The sequence below is a fragment of the Corvus hawaiiensis genome, unplaced genomic scaffold, assembly GCF_020740725.1.
Source record: "Corvus hawaiiensis isolate bCorHaw1 unplaced genomic scaffold, bCorHaw1.pri.cur scaffold_339_ctg1, whole genome shotgun sequence".
NCBI classification, from domain to species: Eukaryota; Metazoa; Chordata; class Aves; order Passeriformes; family Corvidae; genus Corvus; species Corvus hawaiiensis.
Window position 1 is genome coordinate 3,705 of NW_025963375.1, and position 24,313 is coordinate 28,017.

Sequence of the window (24,313 nt, forward strand, 5' to 3'; positions counted from 1 at the left end):
TGCGGAAGCGGGCGCGGGTCGGGGGTCGCAGCCCCTCCCCCCCCCGCCCCCCCCGTGCTGTTCCCCCCCCCCGAGGAGGCCCCGAACCGCGAGCACGAGGCGGAAAAAAGGCGGGAAAAGGTGAGGGGGGGGGAGGGGAATTTTGGGGGACCCCCCCCCCCCCAAAAAAAAAAGGAAAATACCCCTCCTTTGGGGGGGTCTGGGGGGGTGGGAGCCCCGAATTCCCCCCCCCCCCCCCCCAGGAGGAGGAAAAATGGGATTTGAGGGGAAAAAAAGGAGGGATTTGGGGGGGATTTGGGGGTGGAAAACCCCAAATTTTGGGGGAGAAGGGGGGGGGGGGGGGGGCATCCTAAATCCCCTTCCCCGATTTCCCCCAGCTGCAATTGGAGGGGGTGGGGGTGGAAAAGGGGGGATTTGGGGGTAAAAACCGGGGGGATTTGGGAATAAAGGGGGAGATTTGGGAATAAAGGGGGGATTTGGGGTAAAATTGGGGGAATTTGGGCCATAAAAGGGGAGATTTGGGCTATAAAGGGGGAGATTTGGGGTAAAAACCGGGGGGATTTGGGGGTAAAAAGAGGGGATTTGGGAATAAAGGGGGGGGATTTGGGGTAAAACCATGGGGATTTGGGACAAAAGGGGTGGATTTGGGGTAAAACCGGGGGGATTTGGGAATAAAGGGGGGGATTTGGGCTATAAAAGGGGGATTTGGGCTATAAAAGGGGGATTTGGGGTAAAACCATGGGGATTTGGGGTTAAAATAGAGGGATTTGGGGTAAAACCGGGGGGATTTGGGGGTAAAAAGGGGGGGATTTGGGAATAAAGAGGGGGATTTGGGGTAAAACCATGGGGATTTGGGGCAAAAGGGGTGGATTTGGGGTAAAAAGGGGGGGATTTGGGGTAAAAAGGGGGGGATTTGGGAATAAAGGGGGGGATTTGGGAATAAAGGGGGGGATTTGGGGTAAAACCATGGGGATTTGGGGCAAAAGGGGTGGATTTGGGGTAAAAAGGGGGGGATTTGGGAATAAAGGGGAGGATTTGGGGTAAAACCATGGGGATTTGGGGTTAAAATAGAGGGATTTGGGGTAAAACCGGGGGGATTTGGGGCAAAAGGGGTGGATTTGGGGTAAAAAGGGGGGGGATTTGGAATAAAGGGGGGGATTTGGGGTAAAAAGGGGGGGATTTGGGGTAAAAAGGGGGGGATTTGGGGTCAAAAGGGGGGGATTTGGGGTAAAAAGGAGGGGATTTGGGAATAAAGGGGGGGATTTGGGGTAAAACCGAGGGGATTTGAGGTAAAAAGTGGGGGATTTGGGGTAAAAAGGGGGGGATTTGGGGTAAAAAGGGGGGGATTTGGGAATAAAGGGGGGGATTTGGGGTAAAACCGGGGGGATTTGGGAATAAAGGGGGGGGGATTTGGGCTAAAACCGGGGGGATTTGGGAATAAAGGGGAGGATTTGGGCTAAAACCGGGCGGATTTGGGCTAAACCCGGGGGGATTTGGGGAATAAAGGGGGGCTGGTTTTGGCATGGGGGGGGGGGGTTCCCTTGAATCCCCCTCCCCACATTTCCCCTCCCCCAGGAGCGGCGGGAGGCGGGCGCTGGGGTCCTGACCTACCTGGGCCAGAGCGCCGGCCGAAGCCCAGAGCAGCCCCCCCCTGGTACCTGCGAGCCCCCAAAAGTGGGGAGGGGGCGCGCGGGGGGGGGCAGCAGGAGGTGCAGGGGGGGCGCAAGGCGCTGCTGGACCCTCTCCAGGAGATGAGGAAGGGGCTGCGCCGCCCCCCCAGCCCCCAAAAATCCCCCCAGCAGCCACCCAGGAGCCCCCCCAGAGCCCCCCCCGAGAGGGGCGGGGCAGGAGGGTGAGTGGGGGTTGGTTAATTAGTGCCTGATTAATTGATTAACACAACCCCTCCCTGACGTTGAGGCTCCCACTGGTAATTAAATCTCGGTTTAATGAAGCCACAACCTCTCCTGTGCCCTCCAAAATTGGGGTTTGGTGAGCTAAAATTGGGGATTTAAAACTCGTCCAGAACTGGGGTTTAACCACTCCAGAATTGGGGTTTGATCCCCTAAAATTGGGGATTTAGAACTCCTCCAAAATTGGGATTTAACCCCTCCAAAATTGGGGTTCGAGCCCCCCAAAACTGGGGTTTGAGCCCCCCAAAATTGGGGGTTTGACCCCCCCCCAAAATTGGGTTTGACCCCCTAAAATTGGGGATTTAAAACTCCTCCAAAATTGGGATTTAACCCCTCCAAAATTGGGGATTTAAAACTCGTCCAGAATTGGGATTAAACCACTCCAGAACTGGGGTTTGATCCCCTAAAATTGGGGATTTAAAACTCATCCAAAATTGGGATTTAACCCCTCCAAAACTGAGGTTTGAGCCCCCCCAAAATTGGGGGTTTGATCCCCTAAAACTGGGGATTTAAAACTCATCCAAAACTGGGATTAAACCACTCCAGAACTGGGGTTTGATCCCCTAAAATTGGGGATTTAAAACTCCAAAATTGGGATTTAACCCCTCCAAAATTGGGGGTTCGAGCCCCCCAAAATTGGAGATTTATCCCCCCCAAAATGGGGTTTGATCCCCTAAAATTGGGGATTTAAAACTCCTCCAAAATTGGGATTTAACCCCTCCAAAATTGGGGATTTAAAACTCGTCCAGAATTGGGATTAAACCACTTCCAGAACTGGGGTTTGATCCCCTAAAATTGGGGATTTAAAACTCATCCAAAATTGGAGTTTGATCCCCAAAAATTGGAGTTTGACCCCCCCCCAAAATGGGGTTTGACCCCCTAAAATTGGGATTTAAAACTCATCCAAAATTGGGATTTAACCCCTCCAAAACTGAGGTTTGAGCCCCCCCAAAATTGGGGGTTTGATCCCCTATAATTGGGGATTTAAAACTCCTCCAAAATTGGGGATTTAAAACTCGTCCAGAACTGGGATTAAAACACTCCAGAATTGGGGTTTGATCCCCTAAAATTGGGGATTTAAAACTCCTCCGAAATTGGGATTTAACCCCTCCAAAACTGGGGTTTGAGCCACCCAAAATTGGGGTTTGATCCCCTAAAACTGGGGATTTAAAACTCATCCAAAACTGGGATTAAACACTCCAGAACTGGGGTTTGATCCCCTAAAATTGGGGATTTAAAACTCCAAAATTGGGATTTAACCCCTCCAAAATTGGGGTTCGAGCCCCCCAAAATTGGAGATTTATCCCCCCCAAAATGGGGTTTGATCCCCTAAAATTGGGGATTTAAAACTCCTCCAAAATTGGGATTTAACCCCTCCAAAATTGGGGATTTAAAACTCGTCCAGAATTGGGATTAAACCACTCCAGAACTGGGGTTTGATCCCCTAAAATTGGGGATTTAAAACTCATCCAAAATTGGAGTTTGATCCCCCAAAAATTGGAGTTTGATCCCCCAAAAATTGGGGTTTGACCCCCCCCCAAAATGGGGTTTGATCCCCTAAAATTGGGGATTTAAAACTCATCCAAAATTGGGATTTAACCCCTCCAAAACTGAGGTTTGAGCCCCCCCAAAATTGGGGTTTGATCCCCTAAAATTGGGGATTTAGAACTTGTCCAAAATTGGGATTTAACCCCTCCAAAATTGGGGATTTAAAACTCGTCCAGAACTGGGATTAAAACACTCCAAAATTGGGGTTTGATCCCCTAAAATTTGGGATTTAAAACTCCTCCGAATTTGGGATTTAACCCCCTCTAAAACTGAGGTTTGAGCCCCCCCAAAATTGGGGTTTGATCCCCCTAAAACTGGGCCTGGACCCCTCCCTTTACTGTAATTAACCCCTTAACGAATTAACTCCTTAATTAACCTCTTAATTAACATCATTCCTTATTGCCACCCCCATCTCCCCCCTCTTTTATTTAACCCCTTCCCCTAATTACCCCCTTAATCACCCCAATTACCCTTTCGTTACCCTCTCATTACCCTTTAATTACCTTTTAATCACCCCCCTAATTAACTAACTACCCCCTTGCTAATTCATCCCCACCCCCTCCCATCCCTTCCCTGCCCCCCCCCCCCCCATGTTCCCCCCCCTTCCCCACACCAATCCCCCCCTCATTAATTACGCTAATTAGCGCTAATTACCGTTGCAGGCTGCAGGAGCTGCGGCGCCAGCGCTGGGCCCGCGAGGCCGCCGAGGCCGCCCGGAGCCGGGAGCTGCTCAGGGGGCTCCGGGACCCCCAAAATCCGCCCCAAAATCCCGCCCGGGACCCCCCCCCCGGAGCGGCACCGGCCCTACAACAGCCAGTTCCACCCGCGGCTGGCGCGGGGGGGGCGCGGGGAGCCCCCAAAATCCACCTGAGACCCCCCCCAAATAAACCTGAGACCCCCCCCAAAATAAACCTGAGACCCCCCAAAATCCACCTGAGACCTGCAAAATAAACCTGAAACCCCCAAAATCCACCTGAGACCCCCCAAAATCAACCTGAAACCCCCAAAATAAACCTGAGACCTCCAAAATAAACCTGAGACCCCCCAAAATCTACAACGGACAGTTCCATCCGCGGCTGGCGCGGGGGGGGGCGCGGGGAGCCCCCAAAATCCACCTGAGACCCCCCAAAATAAACCTGAGACCCCCCCAAAATAAACCTGAGACCTCCAAAATAAACCTGACACCCCCCAAAATAAACCTGAGACCTCCCCCAAAATAAACCTGAGACCCCCCAAAATCCACCTGAGACCCCCCAAAATCAACCTGAGACCCCCCAAAATCCCCGAGACCCCCCAAAATCAACCTGAGACCCCCCCAAAATAAACCTGAGACCTCCAAAATAAACCTGAGACCCCCCAAAATAAACCTGAGACCCCCCCCAAAATCTACAATGGACAGTTCCATCCGCGGCTGGCGCGGGGGGGGGCGCGGGGAGCCCCCCAAAATCCACCTGAGACCCCCCCAAAATCCACCTGAGACCCCCCAAAATCAACCTGAGACCCCCCCAAAATAAACCTGAGACCCCCCCCAAAATAAACCTGAGACCCCCCAAAATCTACAATGGACAGTTCCACCCGCGGCTGGCGCGGGGGGGGGCGCGGGGAGCCCCCAAAATCCACCTGAGACCCCCCCAAAATTCACCTGAGACCCCCCAAAATCCACCTGAGACCCCCCCAAAATAAACCTGAGACCCCCCAAAATCAACCTGAGACCCCCCCAAAATAAACCTGAGACCCCCAAAATCTACAATGGACAGTTCCACCCGCGGCTGGCGCGGGGGGGGGCGCGGGGAGCCCCCAAAATCCCCCTGAGACACCCCCAAATAAACCTGAGACCCCCCCCAAAATCCCCCTGAGACCCCCCAAAATAAACCTGAGACCCCCCAAAATCAACCTGAGACCCCCCCAAAATCCCCCTGAGACCCCCCAAAATCAACCTGAGACCCCCCAAAATCCCCCTGAGACCCCCCAAAATCAACCTGAGACCCCCCCAAAATAAACCTGAGACCCCCCAAAATCAACCTGAGACCCCCCCAAAATCCCCCTGAGACCCCCCAAAATCAACCTGAGACCCCCCAAAATCCCCCTGAGACCCCCCAAAATCAACCTGAGACCCCCCCAAAATAAACCTGAGACCTCCAAAATAAACCTGAGACCCCCCCCAAAATCTACAATGGACAGTTCCATCCGCGGCTGGCGCGGGGGGGGGCGCGGGGAGCCCCCAAAATCAACCTGAGACCCCCCCAAAATAAACCTGAGACCTCCAAAATAAACCTGAGACCCCCCAAAATCTACAATGGACAGTTCCACCCGCGGCTGGCGCGGGGGGGGGCGCGGGGAGCCCCCAAAATCCCCCTGAGACACCCCAAAATCCACCTGAGACCCCCCAAAATCCCCCTGAGACCCCCCAAAATCAACCTGAGACCCCCCAAAATAAACCTGAGACCCCCCCCAAAATAAACCTGAGACCCCCCAAAATCCCCCTGAGACCCCCCAAAATCAACCTGAGACCCCCCAAAATAAACCTGAGACCCTCCCAAAATAAACCTGAGACCCCCAAAATAAACCTGAGACCCCCCAAAATCCACCTGAGACCCCCCAAAATCAACCTGAGACCCCCCCCAAAATAAACCTGAGACCCCCCAAAACCTACAACAGCCAGTTCCATCCGCGGCTGGCGCGGGGGGGGGCGCGGGGAGCCCCCAAAATCCCCCTGAGACCCCCCAAAATCCAACTGAGACCCCCAAAATCAACCTGAGACCCCCCAAAATCCCCCTGAGACCCCCCAAAATCAACCTGAGACCCCCCAAAATCAACCTGAGACCGCCCAAAATCCACCTGAGACCCCCAAAATAAACCTGAGACCTCCAAAATCCAACTGAGACCCCCCAAAATAAACCTGAGACCCCCCAAATCAACCTGAGACCCCCAAAATCCCCCTGAGACCCCCCCCAAAATCTACAACAGCCAGTTCCACCCGCGGCTGGCGCGGGGGGGGGCGCGGGGAGCCCCCAAAATCCAACTGAGACCCCCCAAAATCCACCTGAGACCCCCCAAAATCCCCCTGAGATCCCCAAAATCCCCCTGAGGCCCCCAAAATAAACCTGAGACCCCCCAAATCTACACTGGACAGTTCCACCCGCGGCTGGCGCGAGGGGGGCGCGGGGAGCCCCCAAAATCCACCTGAGACCCCCCCAAAATCCACCTGAGACCCCCCAAAATCCACCTGAGACCAAACCCCCCCCCAAATGCAGTGGTACCCTCCTAGACTCTCTCAGGCTCCCCCTGGATTGGAGCAGCCCAAGTTTTATTTTGGGGGGGGGGGGAGGGGGGTGGGAGGGTCAAACGCCAAATTTTGGGGGTAAAAGAAGATTTTTGCCCCCTAAAAATCCCCAAAAATCCCCCCCAAAAATCCCCTCCCCCTCCCCCCCCCACAACGAGCTCTGATATAAAACTATTTATTCATAAATATTTTCCAAAATGAAAATAAGTTTACGAAAAATATCTTCAACTGTGGGGGGGGAGGGGAACGGGAAAAGGGGGGGAGGGGGAGGGGAAAACACCCCAAAACCTCCCCCTGGGACCCCTCCCCCCCCAAAAAAAACCAAACCAAAACAACCCCAAAACCCCTTTTTTTTGTTGTTGTTTTTTGGTTTTTTTTTTTTTTAAACCCTCCCCCACAACCGAAAAAAAAAAAAAAAAAAAAAAAGCTCAGCCCAGCTGCAGCACCAGGAGGGGGAAATTTTGGGGTGAATCCCAGGGGTTTTGGGGGTGTTGCTGGCTCTGCCCCCCCCCCCCCCCCCCCCAGTCGCATGCAGGGGGGGGAGGGGAGGTTGGGTTTTTTTTTTAGGATTTTTTGGGGATTTTTGGGGGGGGATTTTGGGGGGTTTTTCCCCCTCCCCCCCGTTCACTGCAGGTCTCGGTCCTCCAGGTAGCGGTACTCGAAGGTGAAGCCCTCCTTCTTGCGCTGCCCCCACTTCTCGTAGTCAAAGTAGATGTAAGTGCCCTAAATTTGGGGATTTGGGGTTCGGCCAGGGGGAAGGAGCACCCCAAAAATCGTTGGGGGATCCCCAAAATCCCCCCCACCCAAAAAAACCCCGTTAAAATCGGAGTTGGGGGAGGGAATTTAGGGGGTTTTGGGGATTTTGAGAATTCCAGAAGGGGATTTTGGGGTTCAGGGATGGAATTCTGGGGTTCAAGGGGGGAATTTTGGGGTGCAGGAATTTGGGGAGCACCCCAAAAAATCGTTGGGGGATCCCCGAAATCCCCCCCACCCAAAAAAACCCCGTTAAAATCGGAGTTGGGGGTGGGAATTTAGGGGGTTTTGGGGATTTTGGGAATTCCAGAGGGGGATTTTGGGGTTCAGGGATGGAGTTTTGGGGTCCAGGTGGGAATTTTGGGATTCAGGGATGGAATTCTGGGGTTCAGGGATGGAGTTTTGGGGTCCAGGTGGGAATTTTGGGGTGCAGGAATTTGGGGGGGTACCCAAAAAATCGTTGGGGGATCCCCAAAATCCCCCCCACCCAAAAAACCCCGTTAAAATCGGAGTTGGGGGAGGGAATTTAGGGGGTTTTGGGGATTTTGGGGCTCCAGGTGGGAATTTTGGGCTGGGAATTTTGGGAATTTGGGATTCAGGGATGGAATTTTGGGCTTCAGGGATGAATTTTTGGGATTTTGAGGATCCCACCCTAAAAAAATCCTTTCCAAATCCATTTTCAGGCCGATTTCGAAGCCGTTTTTGGGGGATTTTTGGGGGATTTGGGATCATTTTGGGAACCCAGGTGGGAATTTTGGGCTGGGAATTTCGGGAATTCGGGGTCCAGGGATGAAATTCTGGGATTCAGGGACGGAATTCTGGGATTCAGGGATGGAATTTTGGGATTCAGGGATGGAATTTTGGGATCCAGGGATGGATTTTGAGGACCCCACAATAAAAAAATCCATTTTCAGGCCGATTTCGAAGCCGTTTTTGGGGGATTTTGGGGGGATTTGGGATCGTTTTGGGCTCCAGGTGGGAATTTTGGGCTGGGAATTTTGGGAATTTGGGATTCAGAGATGGAATTTTGGGATTCAGGGATGGAATTTTGGGATCCAGGGATGGAAATTTGAGGATCCCACCCTAAAAAAATCCATTTCAAATCCATTTTCAGGCCGATTTCGAAGCCGTTTTTGGGGGATTTTTGGGGGATTTGGGATCATTTTGGGAACCCAGGTGGGAATTTTGGGCTGGGAATTTCGGGAATTCGGGGTCCAGGGATGAAATTCTGGGATTCAGGGACGGAATTTTGGGATTCAGGGATGGAATTTTGGGCTTCAGGGATGAATTTTGAGGACCCCACAATAAAAAAATCCATTTTCAGGCCGATTTCGAAGCCGTTTTTGGGGGATTTTGGGGGGATTTGGGATCATTTTGGGAACCCAGGTGGGAATTTGGGGCTGGGAATTTTGGGAATTTGGGATTCAGGGATGGAATTTTGGGATTCAGGGATGGAATTTTGGGATCCAGGGAAGGAAATTTGAGGACCCCACCCTAAAAAAATCCATTTCAAATCCATTTTCAGGCCGATTTCGAAGCCGTTTTTGGGGGATTTTTGGGAACCCAGGTGGGAATTTGGGGCTGGGAATTTCGGGAATTCGGGGTCCAGGGATGAAATTCTGGGATTCAGGGACGGAATTTTGGGATTCAGGGATGGAATTTTGGGCTTCAGGGATGGATTTTGAGGACCCCACAATAAAAAAATCCATTTTCGGGCCGATTTCGAAGCCGTTTTTGGGGGATTTTGGGGGGATTTGGGATCATTTTGGGAACCCAGGTGGGAATTTGGGGCTGGGAATTTTGGGAATTTGGGATTCAGGGATGGAATTTTGGGATTCAGGGATGGAATTTTGGGATCCAGGGATGGAAATTTGAGGACCCCACCCTAAAAAAATCCATTTCAAATCCATTTTCAGGCCGATTTCGAAGCCGTTTTTGGGGGATTTTTGGGAACCCAGGTGGGAATTTTGGGCTGGGAATTTCGGGAATTCGGGGTCCAGGGATGAAATTCTGGGATTCAGGGACGGAATTTTGGGATTCAGGGATGGAATTTTGGGATCCAGGGATGGATTTTGAGGACCCCACAATAAAAAAATCCATTTTCGGGCCGATTTCGAAGCCGTTTTTGGGGGATTTTGGGGGGATTTGGGATCGTTTTGGGCTCCAGGTGGGAATTTTGGGCTGGGAATTTTGGGAATTGGGGCCGTTCCTGACCTGCTCGAACTCGTCCGTGATGGTTTTGGGCTCCTCGTGCCGCTGGAACCACATCATGTACTTGGTGTGGAAGCGCCACGACTGCTTCTTGAGCGCCTTGGCCGCCAGGTACTGAGCCTTGGTGCCCTGGGGAGCCCCAAAATCCACCACTGGCACCCCAAAATACCCCCAAAGCCAAGGAAATCCACCCAAAATACCCCCCAGAGCCAAGGAAATCCCCCCAAAATCCCCCCCAGAGCCAAGGAAATCCACCCAAAATAACCCCCAGAGCCAAGGAAATCCCCCCAAAATACCCCAGAGCCAAAGAAATCGCCCCAAAATCCCCCCCAGAGCCAAGGAAATCCACCCAAAATCCCCCCCAGAGCCAAAGAAATCCACCCAAAATCCCCCAAATCCAAAGAAATCCACCCAAAATACCCCCCAGAGCCAAGGAAATCCCCCCAAAATCCCCCCCAGAGCCAAGGAAATCCACCCAAAATAACCCCCAGAGCCAAGGAAATCCCCCCAAAAATACCCCAGAGCCAAAGAAATCGCCCCAAAATCCCCCCCAGAGCCAAGGAAATCCACCCAAAATCCCCCCCAGAGCCAAAGAAATCCACCCAAAATCCCCCAAATCCAAAGAAATCCACCCAAAATACCCCCCAGAGCCAAGGAAATCCACCCAAAATCCCCCCCAGAGCCAAAGAAATCGCCCCAAAATCCCCCCCAGAGCCAAAGAAATCCACCCAAATTCCCCCAAATCCGAAGAAGTCCACCCAAAATCCCCCCCAGAGCCAAAGAAATCCACCCAAAATACCCCAAATCCAAAGAAATCCACCCAAAATACCCCCCCAGAGCCAAGGAAATCCACCCAAAAATACCCCAGAGCCAAAGAAATCCCCCCAAATTCCCCCAAATCCGAAGAAATCCACCCAAAAATACCCCAGAGCCAAAGAAATCCACCCAAAATACCCCAAATCCGAAGAAATCCCCCCAAATTTCCCCAAATCCAAAGAAATCCACCCAAAATGGAAAGAAATCCCCCCCAAAATACCCCAAAGCCAAAGAAATCCACCCAAAATCCCCCCCAATCCAAAGAAATCCCCCCAAAAATACCCCCGAGCCAAAGAAATCCACCCAAATTCCCCCAAATCCTAAGAAATCCACCCAAAATACCCCCAGAGCCAAAGAAATCGCCCCAAAATCCAAAGAAATCCCCCCAAAATCCCAAGGAAATCCCCCCAAAATACCCCAAATCCAAAGAAATCCACCCAAAACACCCCCAAAGCCAAACAAATCCACCCAAATTCCCCCAAATCCAAAGAAATCCCCCCAAAATCCCCCAAAGCCAAAGAAATCCACCCAAAATCCCCCCAGAGCCAAAGAAATCCACCCAAAATACCCCAAATCCAAACAAATCCACCCAAATTCCCCCAAATCCAAAGAAATCCCCCCAAAATACCCCAAAGCCAAAGAAATCCCCCCAAAATACCCCCCAGAGCCAAAGAAATCCACCCAAAATACCCCAAATCCAAAGAAATCCCCCCAAAATACCCCCGAGCCAAAGAAATCCACCCAAATTCCCCCAAATCCTAAGAAATCCACCCAAAATACCCCCAGAGCCAAAGAAATCGCCCCAAAATCCAAAGAAATCCCCCCAAAATCCCAAGGAAATCCCCCCAAAATACCCCAAATCCAAAGAAATCCACCCAAAACACCCCCAAAGCCAAACAAATCCACCCAAATTCCCCCAAATCCAAAGAAATCCACCCAAAAATACCCCAAAGCCAAAGAAATCCCCCCAAAATCCAAACAAATCCACCCAAAATCCCCCCCAATCCAAAGAAATCCCCCCAAAATCCCCCCAGAGCCAAAGAAATCCACCCAAAATCCAAAGAAATCCACCCAAAATCCCCCCCAAATCCAAAGAAATCCACCCAAAATCCCCCCAAATCCAAAGAAATCCCCCCAAAAATCCCCCCCAAATCCAAAGAAATCCCCCAAAAATCCCCCCCAAATCCAAGGAAATCCCCCCAAATTTCCCCAAATCCAAAGAAATCCACCCAAAATGGAAAGAAATCCCCCCCAAAATCCCCCCAGAGCCAAAGAAATCCCCCCCAAAATCCAAAGAAATCCCCCCAAATTCCCCCAAATCCAAAGAAATCCACCCAAAATACCCCAAATCCAAAGAAATCCACCCAAAAAAATCCCCCAGAGCCAAAGAAATCCCCCCAAATTCCCCCAAATCCAAAGAAATCCCCCCAAATTTCCCCAAATCCAAAGAAATCCACCCAAAATGGAAAGAAATCCCCCCAAAATCCCCCCAGAGCCAAAGAAATCCACCCAAAATCCCCCCCAGAGCCAAAGAAATCCACCCAAATTCCCCCAAATCCAAAGAAATCCCCCCAAAATCCAAAGAAATCCCCCCAAAATATCCCAAATCCAAAGAAATCCACCCAAAATCCAAAGAAATCCCCCCAAAATACCCCAAAGCCAAAGAAATCCACCCAAAATCCCCCCCAGAGCCAAAGAAATCCACCCAAAATACCCCAAAATCCAAAGAAATCCCCCCAAAATCCAAAGAAATCCACCCAAAATACCCCAAATCCAAAGAAATCCACCCAAAATCCAAAGAAATCCCCCCAAAATCCCCCCCAAATCCAAAGAAATCCCCCCAAAATACCCCCAAAGCCAAAGAAATCCCCCCAAATTCCCCCAAATCCAAAGAAATCCACCCAAAATACCCCCAAATCCAAACAAATCCCCCCAAAATCCCCCCAAATCCAAACAAATCCCCCCAAAATCCCCCCAAATCCAAAGAAATCCACCCAAAATACCCCAAAATCCAAAGAAATCCCCCCAAAAATCCCCCCCAAATCCAAGGAAATCCCCCCAAATTCAGCTTTTCCCTCCCACCCCCCCCCCAGGCTCGATTTGGTTCCGCCCGGGCTTGGGAGGGATTTGGGGTCGCCCAAAATGGAGAAATCTGCCCCAAAATCCCAAATTCCCGCTTTTCCAGCCCAAAACTGGATGGAGAAGGGGTCAGGGGATTGGTTTGGCCCCGAATTTAGGGCGATTTGGGGTGAATTCTCAGGATTTTGGGGGTGAATTCCTGGGATTTTGGGGTGAATTCCCAGGATTTTGAGGTGAATTCCCAGGATTTGGGGGTGAATTATTGGGATTTTGGGGTGAATTCTCGGGATTTTGGGATCTTTGGGGAGGAGAAAATGAAGGAAAGGCTCTGGGGGGGGCCCTGGGGATTCCTCAAAGGACTTTTTGGGACGGATTTTGGGGGGATTTGAGGAGATTTTGGGGCTGTTTTGGAGCTTTTTGGGAAAGCCTGGATTTCGAGGTGAATTCCTGGGATTTTGGGGTGAATTCTCAAGATTTTGGGGTGAATTCTGGGGATTTTGGGGCAAATTCTTGGGATTTGGGGGTGAATTCTGGGGATTTTGGGTTGAATTGCAGGGATTTTGGGTTGAATTGTGGGGATTTTTGGTTGAATTGCGGGGATTTTGGGGTGAATTGCGGGGATTTTAGGGCGAATTCTCAAGATTTTGGGGGCGAATTCTGGGGATTTTGGGTTGAATTGCGGGGATTTTGGGGCAAATTCTGGGGATTTTGGATTGAATTGCGGGGATTTTGGGGTGAATTGCGGGGATTTTGGGGCGAATTCTCAAGATTTTGGGGTGAATTCTGGGGATTTTGGGGCGAATTCTTGGGATTTGGGGGTGAATTCTGGGGATTTTGGGTTGAATTGTGGGGATTTTGGGGCGAATTGCGGGGATTTGGGTTGAATTCTGGGGATTTTGGGTTGAATTGCGGGGATTTTGGGGTGAATTGCGGGGATTTTGGGGTGAATTGCAGGGATTTTGGGGCGAATTCTGGGGATTTTGGGGCGAATTGCGGGGATTTTGGGGTGAATTGCCAGGATTTTGGGGCGAATTGCCGGGATTTGGGTTGAATTGCGGGGATTTTGGGGCGAATTCTGGGGATTTTGGGTTGAATTGTGGGGATTTTGGGGCGAATTGCGGGGATTTGGGTTGAATTGCGGGGATTTTGGGGTGAATTGCGGGGATTTTGGGGCGAATTCTGGGGATTTTGGGTTGAATTGCGGGGATTTTGGGGTGAATTGCGGGGATTTTGGGGTGAATTGCCGGGATTTTGGGGTGAATTGCGGGGATTTTGGGGTGAATTGCGGGGATTTTGGGTTGAATCGCGGGGATTTTGGGGCGAGTTCGGGGGATTTTGGGTTGAATTGCGGGGATTTTGGGGTGAATTGTGGGGATTTTGGGGTGAATTGCCGGGATTTTGGGGTGAATTGCCAGGATTTTGGGTTGAATCGCGGGGATTTTGGGGCGAATTCTGGGGATTTTGGGTTGAATTGCGGGGATTTTGGGGCGAATTCTGGGGATTTTGGGTTGAATTGCGGGGATTTTGGGGCAAATTCTGGGGATTTTGGGTTGAATTGCGGGGATTTGGGGCGAATTGCGGGGATTTGGGGCGAATTGCGGGGATTTTGGGGTGAATTGTGGGGATTTTGAGGTGAATTGCGGGGATTTTGGTTGAATTGCGGGGATTTGGGTTGAATTGCGGGGATTTTGGGTTGAATTGTGGGGATTTTGGGTTGAATTGCGGGGATTTTGGGGTGAATTGCGGGGATTTGGGGCGAATTGCGGGGATTTGGGGTGAATTGCGGGGATTTTGGGGCGAATTCTGGGGATTTGGGGTTGAATTGCGGGGATTTTGGGGTGAATTGCGGGGATTTGGGTTGAATTGCGGGGATTTTGGGGGTGAATTGCGGGGATTTTGGGGCGAATTCTGGGGATTTTGGGGGTGAATTGCGGGGATTTGGGGCGAATTGCGGGGATTTTGGGGTGAATTGCGGGGATTTTGGGGCGAATTCTGGGGATTTTGGGTTGAATTCTGGGGATTTTGGGGTGAATTGTGGGGATTTTGGGGGTGAATTGCGGGGATTTTGGGGTGAATTGCGGGGATTTGGGTTGAATTGTGGGGATTTTGGGTTGAATTGCGGGGATTTGGGGTGAATTGTGGGGATTTTGGGTTGAATTGCGGGGGATTTGGGTTGAATTGCGGGGATTTTGGGGTGAATTGCGGGGATTTGGGGTGAATTGCGGGGATTTTGGGTTGAATTGCGGGGATTTGGGTTGAATTGCGGGGATTTTGGGTTGAATTGCGGGGATTTTGGGGTGAATTGCAGGGATTTTGGGGCGAATTGCGGGGGATTTTGGGGTGAATTGCGGGGATTTTGGGGTGAATTGCAGGGATTTTGGGGGCGAATTGCGGGGATTTTGGGGTGAATTGCGGGGATTTGGGGTGAATTGCGGGGATTTTGGGGTGAATTGCGGGGATTTTGCGGTGAATTGCGGGGATTTGGGTTGAATTGCGGGGATTTGGGGTGAATTGCGGGGATTTTGGGTTGAATTGCGGGGATTTTGGGTTGAATTGCAGGGATTTTGGGGCGAATTGCGGGGATTTTGGGGTGAATTGCGGGGATTTTGGGGTGAATTGCGGGGATTTTGGGGCGAATTCTGGGCATTTGGGGTTGAATTCTGGGGATTTTGGGTTGAATTGCGGGGATTTTGGGGTGAATTGCGGGGATTTTGGGGTGAATTGCGGGGATTTTGGGGTGAATTGCGGGGATTTTGGGGTGAATTGCGGGGATTTTGGGTTGAATTGCGGGGATTTTGGGGTGAATTCTGGGGATTTTGGGGTGAATTGCGGGGATTTTGGGTTGAATTGCGGGGATTTTGGGGTGAATTGCGGGGATTTTGGGGCAAATTGCGGGGATTTTGGGGCGAATTGCGGGGATTTTGGGGTGAATTGCGGGGATTTTGGGTACCTCCAGGTAGTAGAAGATGAAGAAGAGCGTCTCGGTGGAGAGGCGCTGGTAGAACTCCACCGTGTCCGAGTGGGGAGGCGGCAGCTGGTGGTGGTAGGGGGGGGTGGGGCAGGGGTTGCGGGGCAGGTACTGCCTGCGGGAGGGGAAAAAGCACCCAAAATGGGGTTAAAAACGGCCAAAAAGGGCAAAAGTTACAAATTAAAATAGTGGGGGGGGGAATAGCCCAAAATAATAGGGGGGGAAAAAAAAGGAGGGGGATAAAGTGGGATTGTGAAATGGTAAAAAATGGGGGATATCCTAAAATGAGACCAAAAATAAGAGGGAATATCCCAAAATGAGGCCAAAAAAAAAGGGGGAAATATCCCAAAATGAGACCAAAAAAAAGGGGAAAATAACCCAAAAAATGCACCCGAAAAAGAGGAATAAATATCCCAAAGTTATGTATAAAAACGGGGAAAAATATCCCAAAATTACATCCCAAAAAAAGGGGGAAAAACAACCCAAAATGAGACCAAAAAAAAGGGGGAAATAACCCAAAAAATGTACCTGAAAAAGAGGAATAAATATCCCAAAATTACGGATAAAAACGGGGCAAATATCCCAAAATTACATGCCAAAAAAAGGGGGAAATATCCCAAAATGACACCCAAAAAAAAGGGGAAATAACCCAAAAAATGCACCTGAAAAGAGAAATGAATGTCCCAAAACTATGGATAAAAACGGGGTAAAATATCCCAAAATTAGACCCCAAAAAAGGGGGGAAATATCCCAAAAAACGCACCTGAAAAAGGGGAGTAAGTGTCTCAAAATTAGAGATAAAAATGGGGCAAAGTATCCCAAAATTACATCCCAAAAAAAGGGGAAAATAAGCCAAAAAATGCACCTGAAAAAGAGGAATAAATGTCCCAAAATTGCAGATAAAAACGGGGCAAAAATATCCCAAAATTATACCGCAAAAAAAGGGGAAATTTCACCCAAAATTAAAGGGAAAAAAAAAAAAAGGAGAAATTATCCCAAAATGAGCCCAAAAAAAGGGGGAAAATAACCCAAAATTAAAGGAAAAAAAAATCCCCCTGAAACCCCCCCCAATCTCCCTGGAACCCCCCAAAATCCCCTCCAGGACACCCAAAATGCCCTGTAGGACCCCCAAAATGTCCCAAATTTGGGGGATTCCCACCTGATCCTCTCGGAATCCGAGAGGTGGGGGCAGGAGGTGCCAGGGACACCCCAAAAATGCCCCTGGAACCCCCTGAAACCCCCCAAATCTCCCTGTAACCCCCCAAATCCCCTCTAGGACCCCCAAAATGCCCCAAAACGCCCCGAATTTGGGGGATTCCCACCTGATCCTCTCGGAATCCGAGAGGTGGGGGCAGGAGGTGCCAGGGACACCCCAAAAATCCCCCTGGAGCCCCCCAAAATCCCCTCCAGGACCCCCAAAATGCCCCCAAAACGCCCCGAATTTGGGGGATTCGCACCTGATCCTCTCGGAATCCGAGGGGTGGGGGCGTGTGGTGCCAGGGACACCCCAAAAATCCCCCTGGAACCCCCTGAAACCCCCCAAAAATTCCCTGGAACCCCCCAAATCCCCTCCAGGACCCCCAAAATGCCCCAAAACACCCCGAATTTGGGGGATTCCCACCTGATCCTCTCAGAATCCGAGGGGTGGGGGGCGTGTGGTGCCAGGGACACCCCAAAAATCCCCCTGGAACCCCCCCAAAATCCCACTCTAAGCACCTCAAATCCTCCTGGAACCCCCCAAAATCCCCTCCAGGACCCCCAAAATGCCCCCAAAACGCCCCGAATTTGGGGGATTCCCACCTGATCCTCTCGGAATCCGAGGGGTGGGGGCAGGAGGTGCCAGGGACACCCCAAAAATCCCCCTGGAACCCCCCTGAAACCCCCCAAAAATTCCCTGGAACCCCCCCAAATCCCCTCTAGGACCCCCAAAATGCCCCCAAAATGCCCCGAATTTGGGGGATTCGCACCTGATCCTCTCAGAATCCGAGGGGTGGGGGCAGGAGGTGCCAGGGACACCCCAAAAATCCCCCTGGAGCCCCCCCAAAATCCCACTCTAAGCACCTCAAATCCTCCTGGAACCCCCCAAAATCCCCTCTAGGACCCCCAAAATGCCCCCAAAACGCCCCAAATTTGGGGGATCCGCACCTGATCCTCTCGGAATCCGAGGGGTGGGGGCGTGTGGTGCCAGGGACACCCCAAAAATCCCCCTGGAACCCCCCAAAATCCCCCTGGAACCCCCCCAAGTCCCCTCCAGGACCCCCAAAATGCCCCCAAAACGCCCCGAATTTGGGGGATCCGCACCTGATCCTCTCAGAATCCGAGGGGTGGGGGCAGGAGGTGCCAGGGACACCCCAAAAATGCCCCTGGAACCCCCCCAAAATCCCCCCAAATTTCCCTGGAACCCCCCAAAATCCCCTCTAGGACCCCCAAAATGCCCCCAAAACGCCCCGAATTTGGGGGATCCGCACCTGATCCTCTCGGAATCCGAGGGTGTGGGGGCGTGTGGTGCCAGGGACACCCCAAAAAATCCCCCTGGAACCCCCCAAAATCCCCTCTAGGACCCCCAAAATGCCCCCAAAACGCCCCGAATTTGGGGGATCCGCACCTGATCCTCTCGGAATCCGAGGGGTGGGGGCGTGTGGTGCCAGGGACACCCCAAAAATCCCCCTGGAACCCCCCAAAATCCCCCTGGAACCCCCCCAAATCCCCCTCCAGGACCCCCCAAAATGCCCCCAAAACGCCCCGAATTTGGGGGATTCGCACCTGATCCTCTCAGAATCCGAAGGATGGGGGCGTGTGGTGCCAGGGACACCCCCAAAAATCCCCCTGGAGCCCCCCAAAATCCCACTCTAAGCACCTCAAATCCTCCTGGAACCCCCCAAAATCCCCTCTAGGACCCCCAAAATGCCCCCAAAATGCCCCGAATTTGGGGGATCCGCACCTGATCCTCTCGGAATCCGAGGGGGTGGGGCATGTGGTGCCAGGGACACCCCAAAAATCCCCCTGGAACCCCCCAAAATCCCACTCTAAGCACCTCCAATCTCCTTGTAACCCCCCAAAATCCTCTCTAGGACCCCCAAAATCCCCTCTAGGACACTCCAGGACGCCCAAAATGCCCCCAAAATTCTCCAAATTTGGGGATTCCCACCTGATCCTCTCGGAATCTGAAGAGTGGGGGGATGTGATGCCAGGGACACCCCAAAAATCCCCCTGAAACCCCCCAAAATCCCCTCTAGGACACCCCAGGACCCCCAAAACGTCCCAAATTTGGGGGATTCGCACCTGATCCTCTCGGAATCCGAGGGGTGGGGGCGTGTGGTGCCAGGGACACCCCAAAAATCCCCCTGGAACCCCCCAAAATCCCACTCTAAGCACCTCCAATCTCCTTGTAACCCCCCAAAATCCTCTCTAGGACCCCCAAAATGCCCCCAAAACGCCCCGAATTTGGGGGATCCGCACCTGATCCTCTCAGAATCCGAGGGGTGGGGCATGTGGTGCCAGGGACACCCCAAAAATCCCCCTGGAACCCCCCAAAATCCCACTCTAAGCACCTCCAATCTCCTTGTAACCCCCCAAAATCCTCTCTAGGACCCCCAAAATCCCCTCTAGGACACTCCAGGACGCCCAAAATGCCCCCAAAATTCTCCAAATTTGGGGGATTCCCACCTGATCCTCTCGGAATCTGAAGAGTGGGGGGATGTGATGCCAGGGGACACCCCAAAAATCCCCCTGAAACCCCCCAAAATCCCCTCTAGGACACCCCAGGACCCCCAAAACGTCCCAAATTTGGGGGATTCGCACCTGATCCTCTCGGAATCCGAGGGGGTGGGGGGTCGTGTGGTGCCAGGGACACCCCAAAAATCCCCCTGGAGCCCCCCAAATCCCACTCTAAGCACCTCAAATCCTCCTGGAACCCCCCCAAATCCCCTCTAGGACCCCCAAAATGCCCCCAAAATGCCCCGAATTTGGGGGATCCGCACCTGATCCTCTCAGAATCCGAAGGATGGGGGCGTGTGGTGCCAGGGACACCCCAAAAATCCCCCTGGAACCCCCTGAAACCCCCCAAAAATTCCCTGGAACCCCCCCAAATCCCCTCTAGGACCCCCAAAATGCCCCCAAAATGCCCCGAATTTGGGGGATTCGCACCTGATCCTCTCAGAATCCGAAGGATGGGGGCGTGTGGTGCCAGGGACACCCCAAAAATCCCCCTGGAGCCCCCCCAAAATCCCACTCTAAGCACCTCAAATCCTCCTGGAACCCCCCAAAATCCCCTCTAGGACCCCCAAAATGCCCCCAAAACGCCCCAAATCTGGGGGATTCGCACCTGATCCTCTCGGAATCCGAGGGGGTGGGGGGCGTGTGGGTGCCAGGGACACCCCAAAAATCCCCCTGGAACCCCCCAAAATCCCCTCTAGGACCCCCAAAATGCCCCCAAAATGCCCCGAATTTGGGGGATTCGCACCTGATCCTCTCAGAATCCGAAGGATGGGGGCGTGTGGTGCCAGGGACACCCCAAAAATCCCCCTGGAACCCCCTGAAACCCCCCAAAAATTCCCTGGAACCCCCCAAAATCCCCTCTAGGACCCCCAAAATGCCCCCAAAATGCCCCGAATTTGGGGGATTCGCACCTGATCCTCTCGGAATCCGAGAGGTGGGGGCAGGAGGTGCCAGGGACACCCCAAAAATCCCCCTGGAACCCCCCAAAATCCCACTCTAAGCACCTCAAATCCTCCTGGAACCCCCCAAAATCCCCTCCAGGACCCCCAAAATGCCCCCAAAACGCCCCGAATTTGGGGGATTCCCACCTGATCCTCTCGGAATCCGAGGGGTGGGGGCGGTGTGGTGCCAGGGACACCCCAAAAATCCCCCTGGAGCCCCCCAAAATCCCACTCTAAGCACCTCAAATCCTCCCTGGAACTCCCCCAAATCCCCTCTAGGACCCCCAAAATGCCCCCAAAACGCCCCGAATTTGGGGGATCCGCACCTGATCCTCTCAGAATCCGAAGGATGGGGGCGTGTGGTGCCAGGGACACCCCAAAAATCCCCCTGGAACCCCCCAAAATCCCCCTGGAACCCCCCAAAATCCCCTCTAGGACCCCCAAAATGCCCCAAAACGCCCCGAATTTGGGGAATTCCCACCTGATCCTCTCAGAATCCGAAGGATGGGGGCGTGTGGTGCCAGGGACACCCCAAAAATCCCCCTGGAACCCCCCAAAATCCCCTCTAGGACCCCCAAAATGCCCCCAAAACGCCCCGAATTTGGGGGATTCGCACCTGATCCTCTCGGAATCCGAGGGGTGGGGGCAGGAGGTGCCAGGGACACCCCCTGGAACCCCCTGAAACCTCCCCAAATCCCCCTGGAACCCCAAAAATCCCCCCAAAAATCCTCCTGTAACCCCCCAAAATCCCCTCTAGGACCCCCAAAATGCCCCCAAAACGCCCCGAATTTGGGGGATTCCCACCCGATCCTCTCGGAATCCGAGGGGTGGGGGGCAGGAGGTGCCAGGGACACCCCCAAAAATCCCCCTGGAGCCCCCTGAAACCCCCTCAAATCCCCCTGGAACCCCAAAAATCCCCCCAAAAATCCTCCTGTAACCCCCCAAAATCCCCTCTAGGACCCCCAAAATGCCCCCAAAACGCCCCGAATTTGGGGGAATTCCCACCTGATCCTCTCGGAATCCGAGGGGTGGGGCATGTGGTGCCAGGCTGGCTCCTGCAGCGCCTGCTGGTACAACTGCTCCTTGGGCAGGGGCAGGGGGCCCAGGGGACAGACCCCCAGCGACAGCGGGATGCTGACCTCGCCCAGAGCCCCCCCGGGACCCCCCGAAGTGCCCCCGGAGCCCCCCGAGCTGGGGGGGGCACCCCCAGCCCCCAGCAGCAGCTCTGGGGGGAGAGAGAGGGGGGAGAAGGGGGTTAGAGGGGGGGTTTGGGGTCTCCAGAGGGGGTTTGGGGGTCTCTAGGGGGGGTTTGGGGTCACCTGGGGGGGTTTGGGGTCACCTGGGGGGGGTTTGGGGTCTCCAGGGGGGGTTTGGGGTCACTTGGGGGGGTTTGGGGTCACCTGGGGGGGTTTGGGGTCTCCAGGGGGGGTTTGGGGTCTCCAGGGGGAGTTTGAAGGGGTCTGGGGGTGGTTTTGGGGTCCCCAGGGGAGGTTTGGGGTCACCTGGGGGGGTTTGGGGTCTCCAGGGGGCATTTGGGGGTCACCAGGGGGGATTTGAGGTGCTTAGAGTAGGATTTAGGGGGGCTCCAGGGGAATTTTTGGGGTATCCAGGGGGGTTTTGGGGTCTCTAGGGGGGGTTTGGAGTCCCCGGGGGGGGTTTGGGGGTCTCCAGGGGGGGGTTGGGGGTCCTGGGGGGATTTGGGGGTCCTGGGGGGCTCAGGGGGGGCTCAGGGTTAATTTGGGGAGGGGTCTCACCCCTCTCAGCCAGGTGCAGGGGGGGGTCAGGGTGGGTTTGGGGGGGTCAGGGTTAATTTGGGGAGGGGTCTCACCCCTCTCAGCCAGGTGCAGGGGGGGTCAGGGTGGGTTTGGGGGGCTCGGGGGGGCTCAGGGTTAATTTGGGGAGGGGTCTCACCCCTCTCAGCCAGGTGCAGGGGGGGTCAGGGTGGGTTTGGGGGGCTCAGGGTTAATTTGGGGAGGGGTCTCACCCCTCTCAGCCAGGTGCAGGGGGGGGTCAGGGTGGGTTTGGGGGGCTCAGGGGGGCTCAGGGTTAATTTGGGGAGGGGTCTCACCCCTCTCAGCCAGGTGCAGGGAGGGTCAGGGTGGGTTTGGGGGGGTCAGGGTTAATTTGGGGAGGGGTCTCACCCCTCTCAGCCAGGTGCAGGGGGGGGTCAGGGTGGGTTTGGGGGGCTCGGGGGGGGTCAGGGTTAATTTGGGGAGGGGTCTCACCCCTCTCAGCCAGGTGCAGGGGGGGTCAGGGTGGATTTGGGGGGCTCAGGGTTAATTTGGGGAGGGGTCTCACCCCTCTCAGCCAGGTGCAGGGGGGGTCAGGGTGGGTTTGGGGGGCTCAGGGTTAATTTGGGGAGGGGTCTCACCCCTCTCAGCCAGGTGCAGGGGGGGTCAGGGTGGGTTTGGGGGGGTCAGGGTTAATTTGGGGAGGGGTCTCACCCCTCTCAGCCAGGTGCAGGGGGGGTCAGGGTGGGTTTGGGGGGGGTCAGGGTTAATTTGGGGAGGGGTCTCACCCCTCTCAGCCAGGTGCAGGGGGGGTCAGGGTGGGTTTGGGGGGCTCGGGGTTAATTTGGGGAGGGGTCTCACCCCTCTCAGCCAGGTGCAGGGGGGGTCAGGGTGGGTTTGGGGGGCTCAGGGTTAATTTGGGGAGGGGTCTCACCCCTCTCAGCCAGGTGCAGGGGGGGTCAGGGTGGGTTTGGGGGGGTCAGGGTTAATTTGGGGAGGGGTCTCACCCCTCTCAGCCAGGTGCAGGGGGGGTCAGGGTGGGTTTGGGGGGCTCAGGGTTAATTTGGGGAGGGGTCTCACCCCTCTCAGCCAGGTGCAGGGGGGGTCAGGGTGGGTTTGGGGGGCTCAGGGTTAATTTGGGGAGGGGTCTCACCCCTCTCAGCCAGGTGCAGGGGGGGTCCCGGCTCCTCCAGCCCCGTGCCCAGCGCCGCTCGTTCCGCCATCGACTTGAGGCTGCTCAGGGGCTCCGGGGCCTGGGGGGGAGGGAAAGGGGCCCAAAATTGGGGTGGGGGTCCCCAAAATCGGGGTGGGAGGGCCTAAAAATGGGGTGGGAGGGCCTAAAAATGGGGTGGGGGTCCCAAAATTGGGGTGAGAGGGCCTAAAAATGGGGTGGGGGGTCCCAAAAATGGGGTCGGGGGGGCCTAAAATTGGGGTGGGGGAGCCTAAAATGCAAAATTTGAGGGGAAAACCCAAAATTTGGGGGGAAACCCCACAATTTAGGAAGGAGGATCCTAAAACTTGAGGGGAAACGCCAAAATTCTGGCGGGAAAACCAAAATTCTGGTGGGAAAACCCAAAATTTGGGGGGAAACCCCACAATTTAGGAAGGAGGATCCTAAAACTTGAGGGGAAACGCCAAAATTCTGGCGGGAAAACCCAAAATTCTGGTGGGAAAATTCAAAATTTGGGAAGGAGGATCCCAAAACTTGAGGGGAAACGCCAAAATTTGGGGGAAAATCCAAAATTTGGCAGGATGATCCTAAAAGTTGAGGGAAAACCCCAAAATTTGAGGGGAAACGCAAAATTCTGGTGGAAAACTCCAAAATTTGGGATGGATGTTCCCAAAATTTGAAGGGAAACCCCAAAATTCTGGCAGGAAAAGACAAAATTCTGGTGACAGAACACAAAATTTGGCGGGAAAAACCAAAATTGTGGCGGGAAAACCCAAAATTTACGAAGGAGGATCCTAAAACTTGAGGGGAAAACCCAAAATTTGAGGGGAAACCCAAAATTCTGGTGGAAAACCCCAAAATTTGGGAAGGAGGATCCCAAAATTCTGGCGAGAAAACCCAAAATTCTGGTGGGAAAACCCAAAATTCTGGTGGGAAAACCCAATATTTGGGGGGGAAATTCAAAATTTGGGGGGAAAACCCCCAAAATTTGGGAAAAAGGATCCTAAAATTCTGGCGGGAAAATCCAAAATTCTGGCGAGAAAATGCAAAATTTGGGAAGGAGGTTCCCAAAATTTGAAGGGAAACCCCAAAATCCTGGCAGGAAAAGCCAAAATTCAGGCGGGAAAACGCAAAATTTGGGAAGGAGGATCCTAAAACTTGAGGGGAAACGCCAAAATTCTGGCAG

At 53.4% G+C, this 24,313-nt stretch overlaps 1 protein-coding gene and 2 long non-coding RNA genes across 3 annotated transcripts; 1 reads left to right on the top strand and 2 right to left on the bottom strand.

Moving 5' to 3' along the window:
- The first annotated feature begins 1,766 nt into the window (after positions 1–1,766).
- LOC125321070 lies at positions 1,767–4,358 on the top strand. The gene is made up of 2 exons (XR_007201436.1): positions 1,767–1,852; positions 4,121–4,358. It is a non-coding gene; the product is annotated as an uncharacterized LOC125321070 (long non-coding RNA).
- Positions 2,846–3,696, bottom strand: LOC125321071. The gene is made up of 3 exons (XR_007201437.1): positions 3,652–3,696; positions 2,952–3,083; positions 2,846–2,903 (listed from the first exon to the last, which is right to left on the bottom strand). It is a non-coding gene; the product is annotated as an uncharacterized LOC125321071 (long non-coding RNA).
- A 2,949-nt stretch (positions 4,359–7,307) lies between the features above and the next one.
- Positions 7,308–23,262, bottom strand: CNOT3 (CCR4-NOT transcription complex subunit 3). The gene is made up of 5 exons (XM_048293468.1): positions 23,110–23,262; positions 21,232–21,451; positions 15,551–15,683; positions 9,709–9,834; positions 7,308–7,464 (listed from the first exon to the last, which is right to left on the bottom strand). The coding sequence occupies exons 1-5, from the start codon at positions 23,177–23,179 to the stop codon at positions 7,366–7,368; spliced, it is 648 nt and encodes a 215-aa protein (XP_048149425.1). The 5' UTR covers positions 23,180–23,262; the 3' UTR covers positions 7,308–7,365.
- Positions 23,263–24,313: the final 1,051 nt, after the last annotated feature.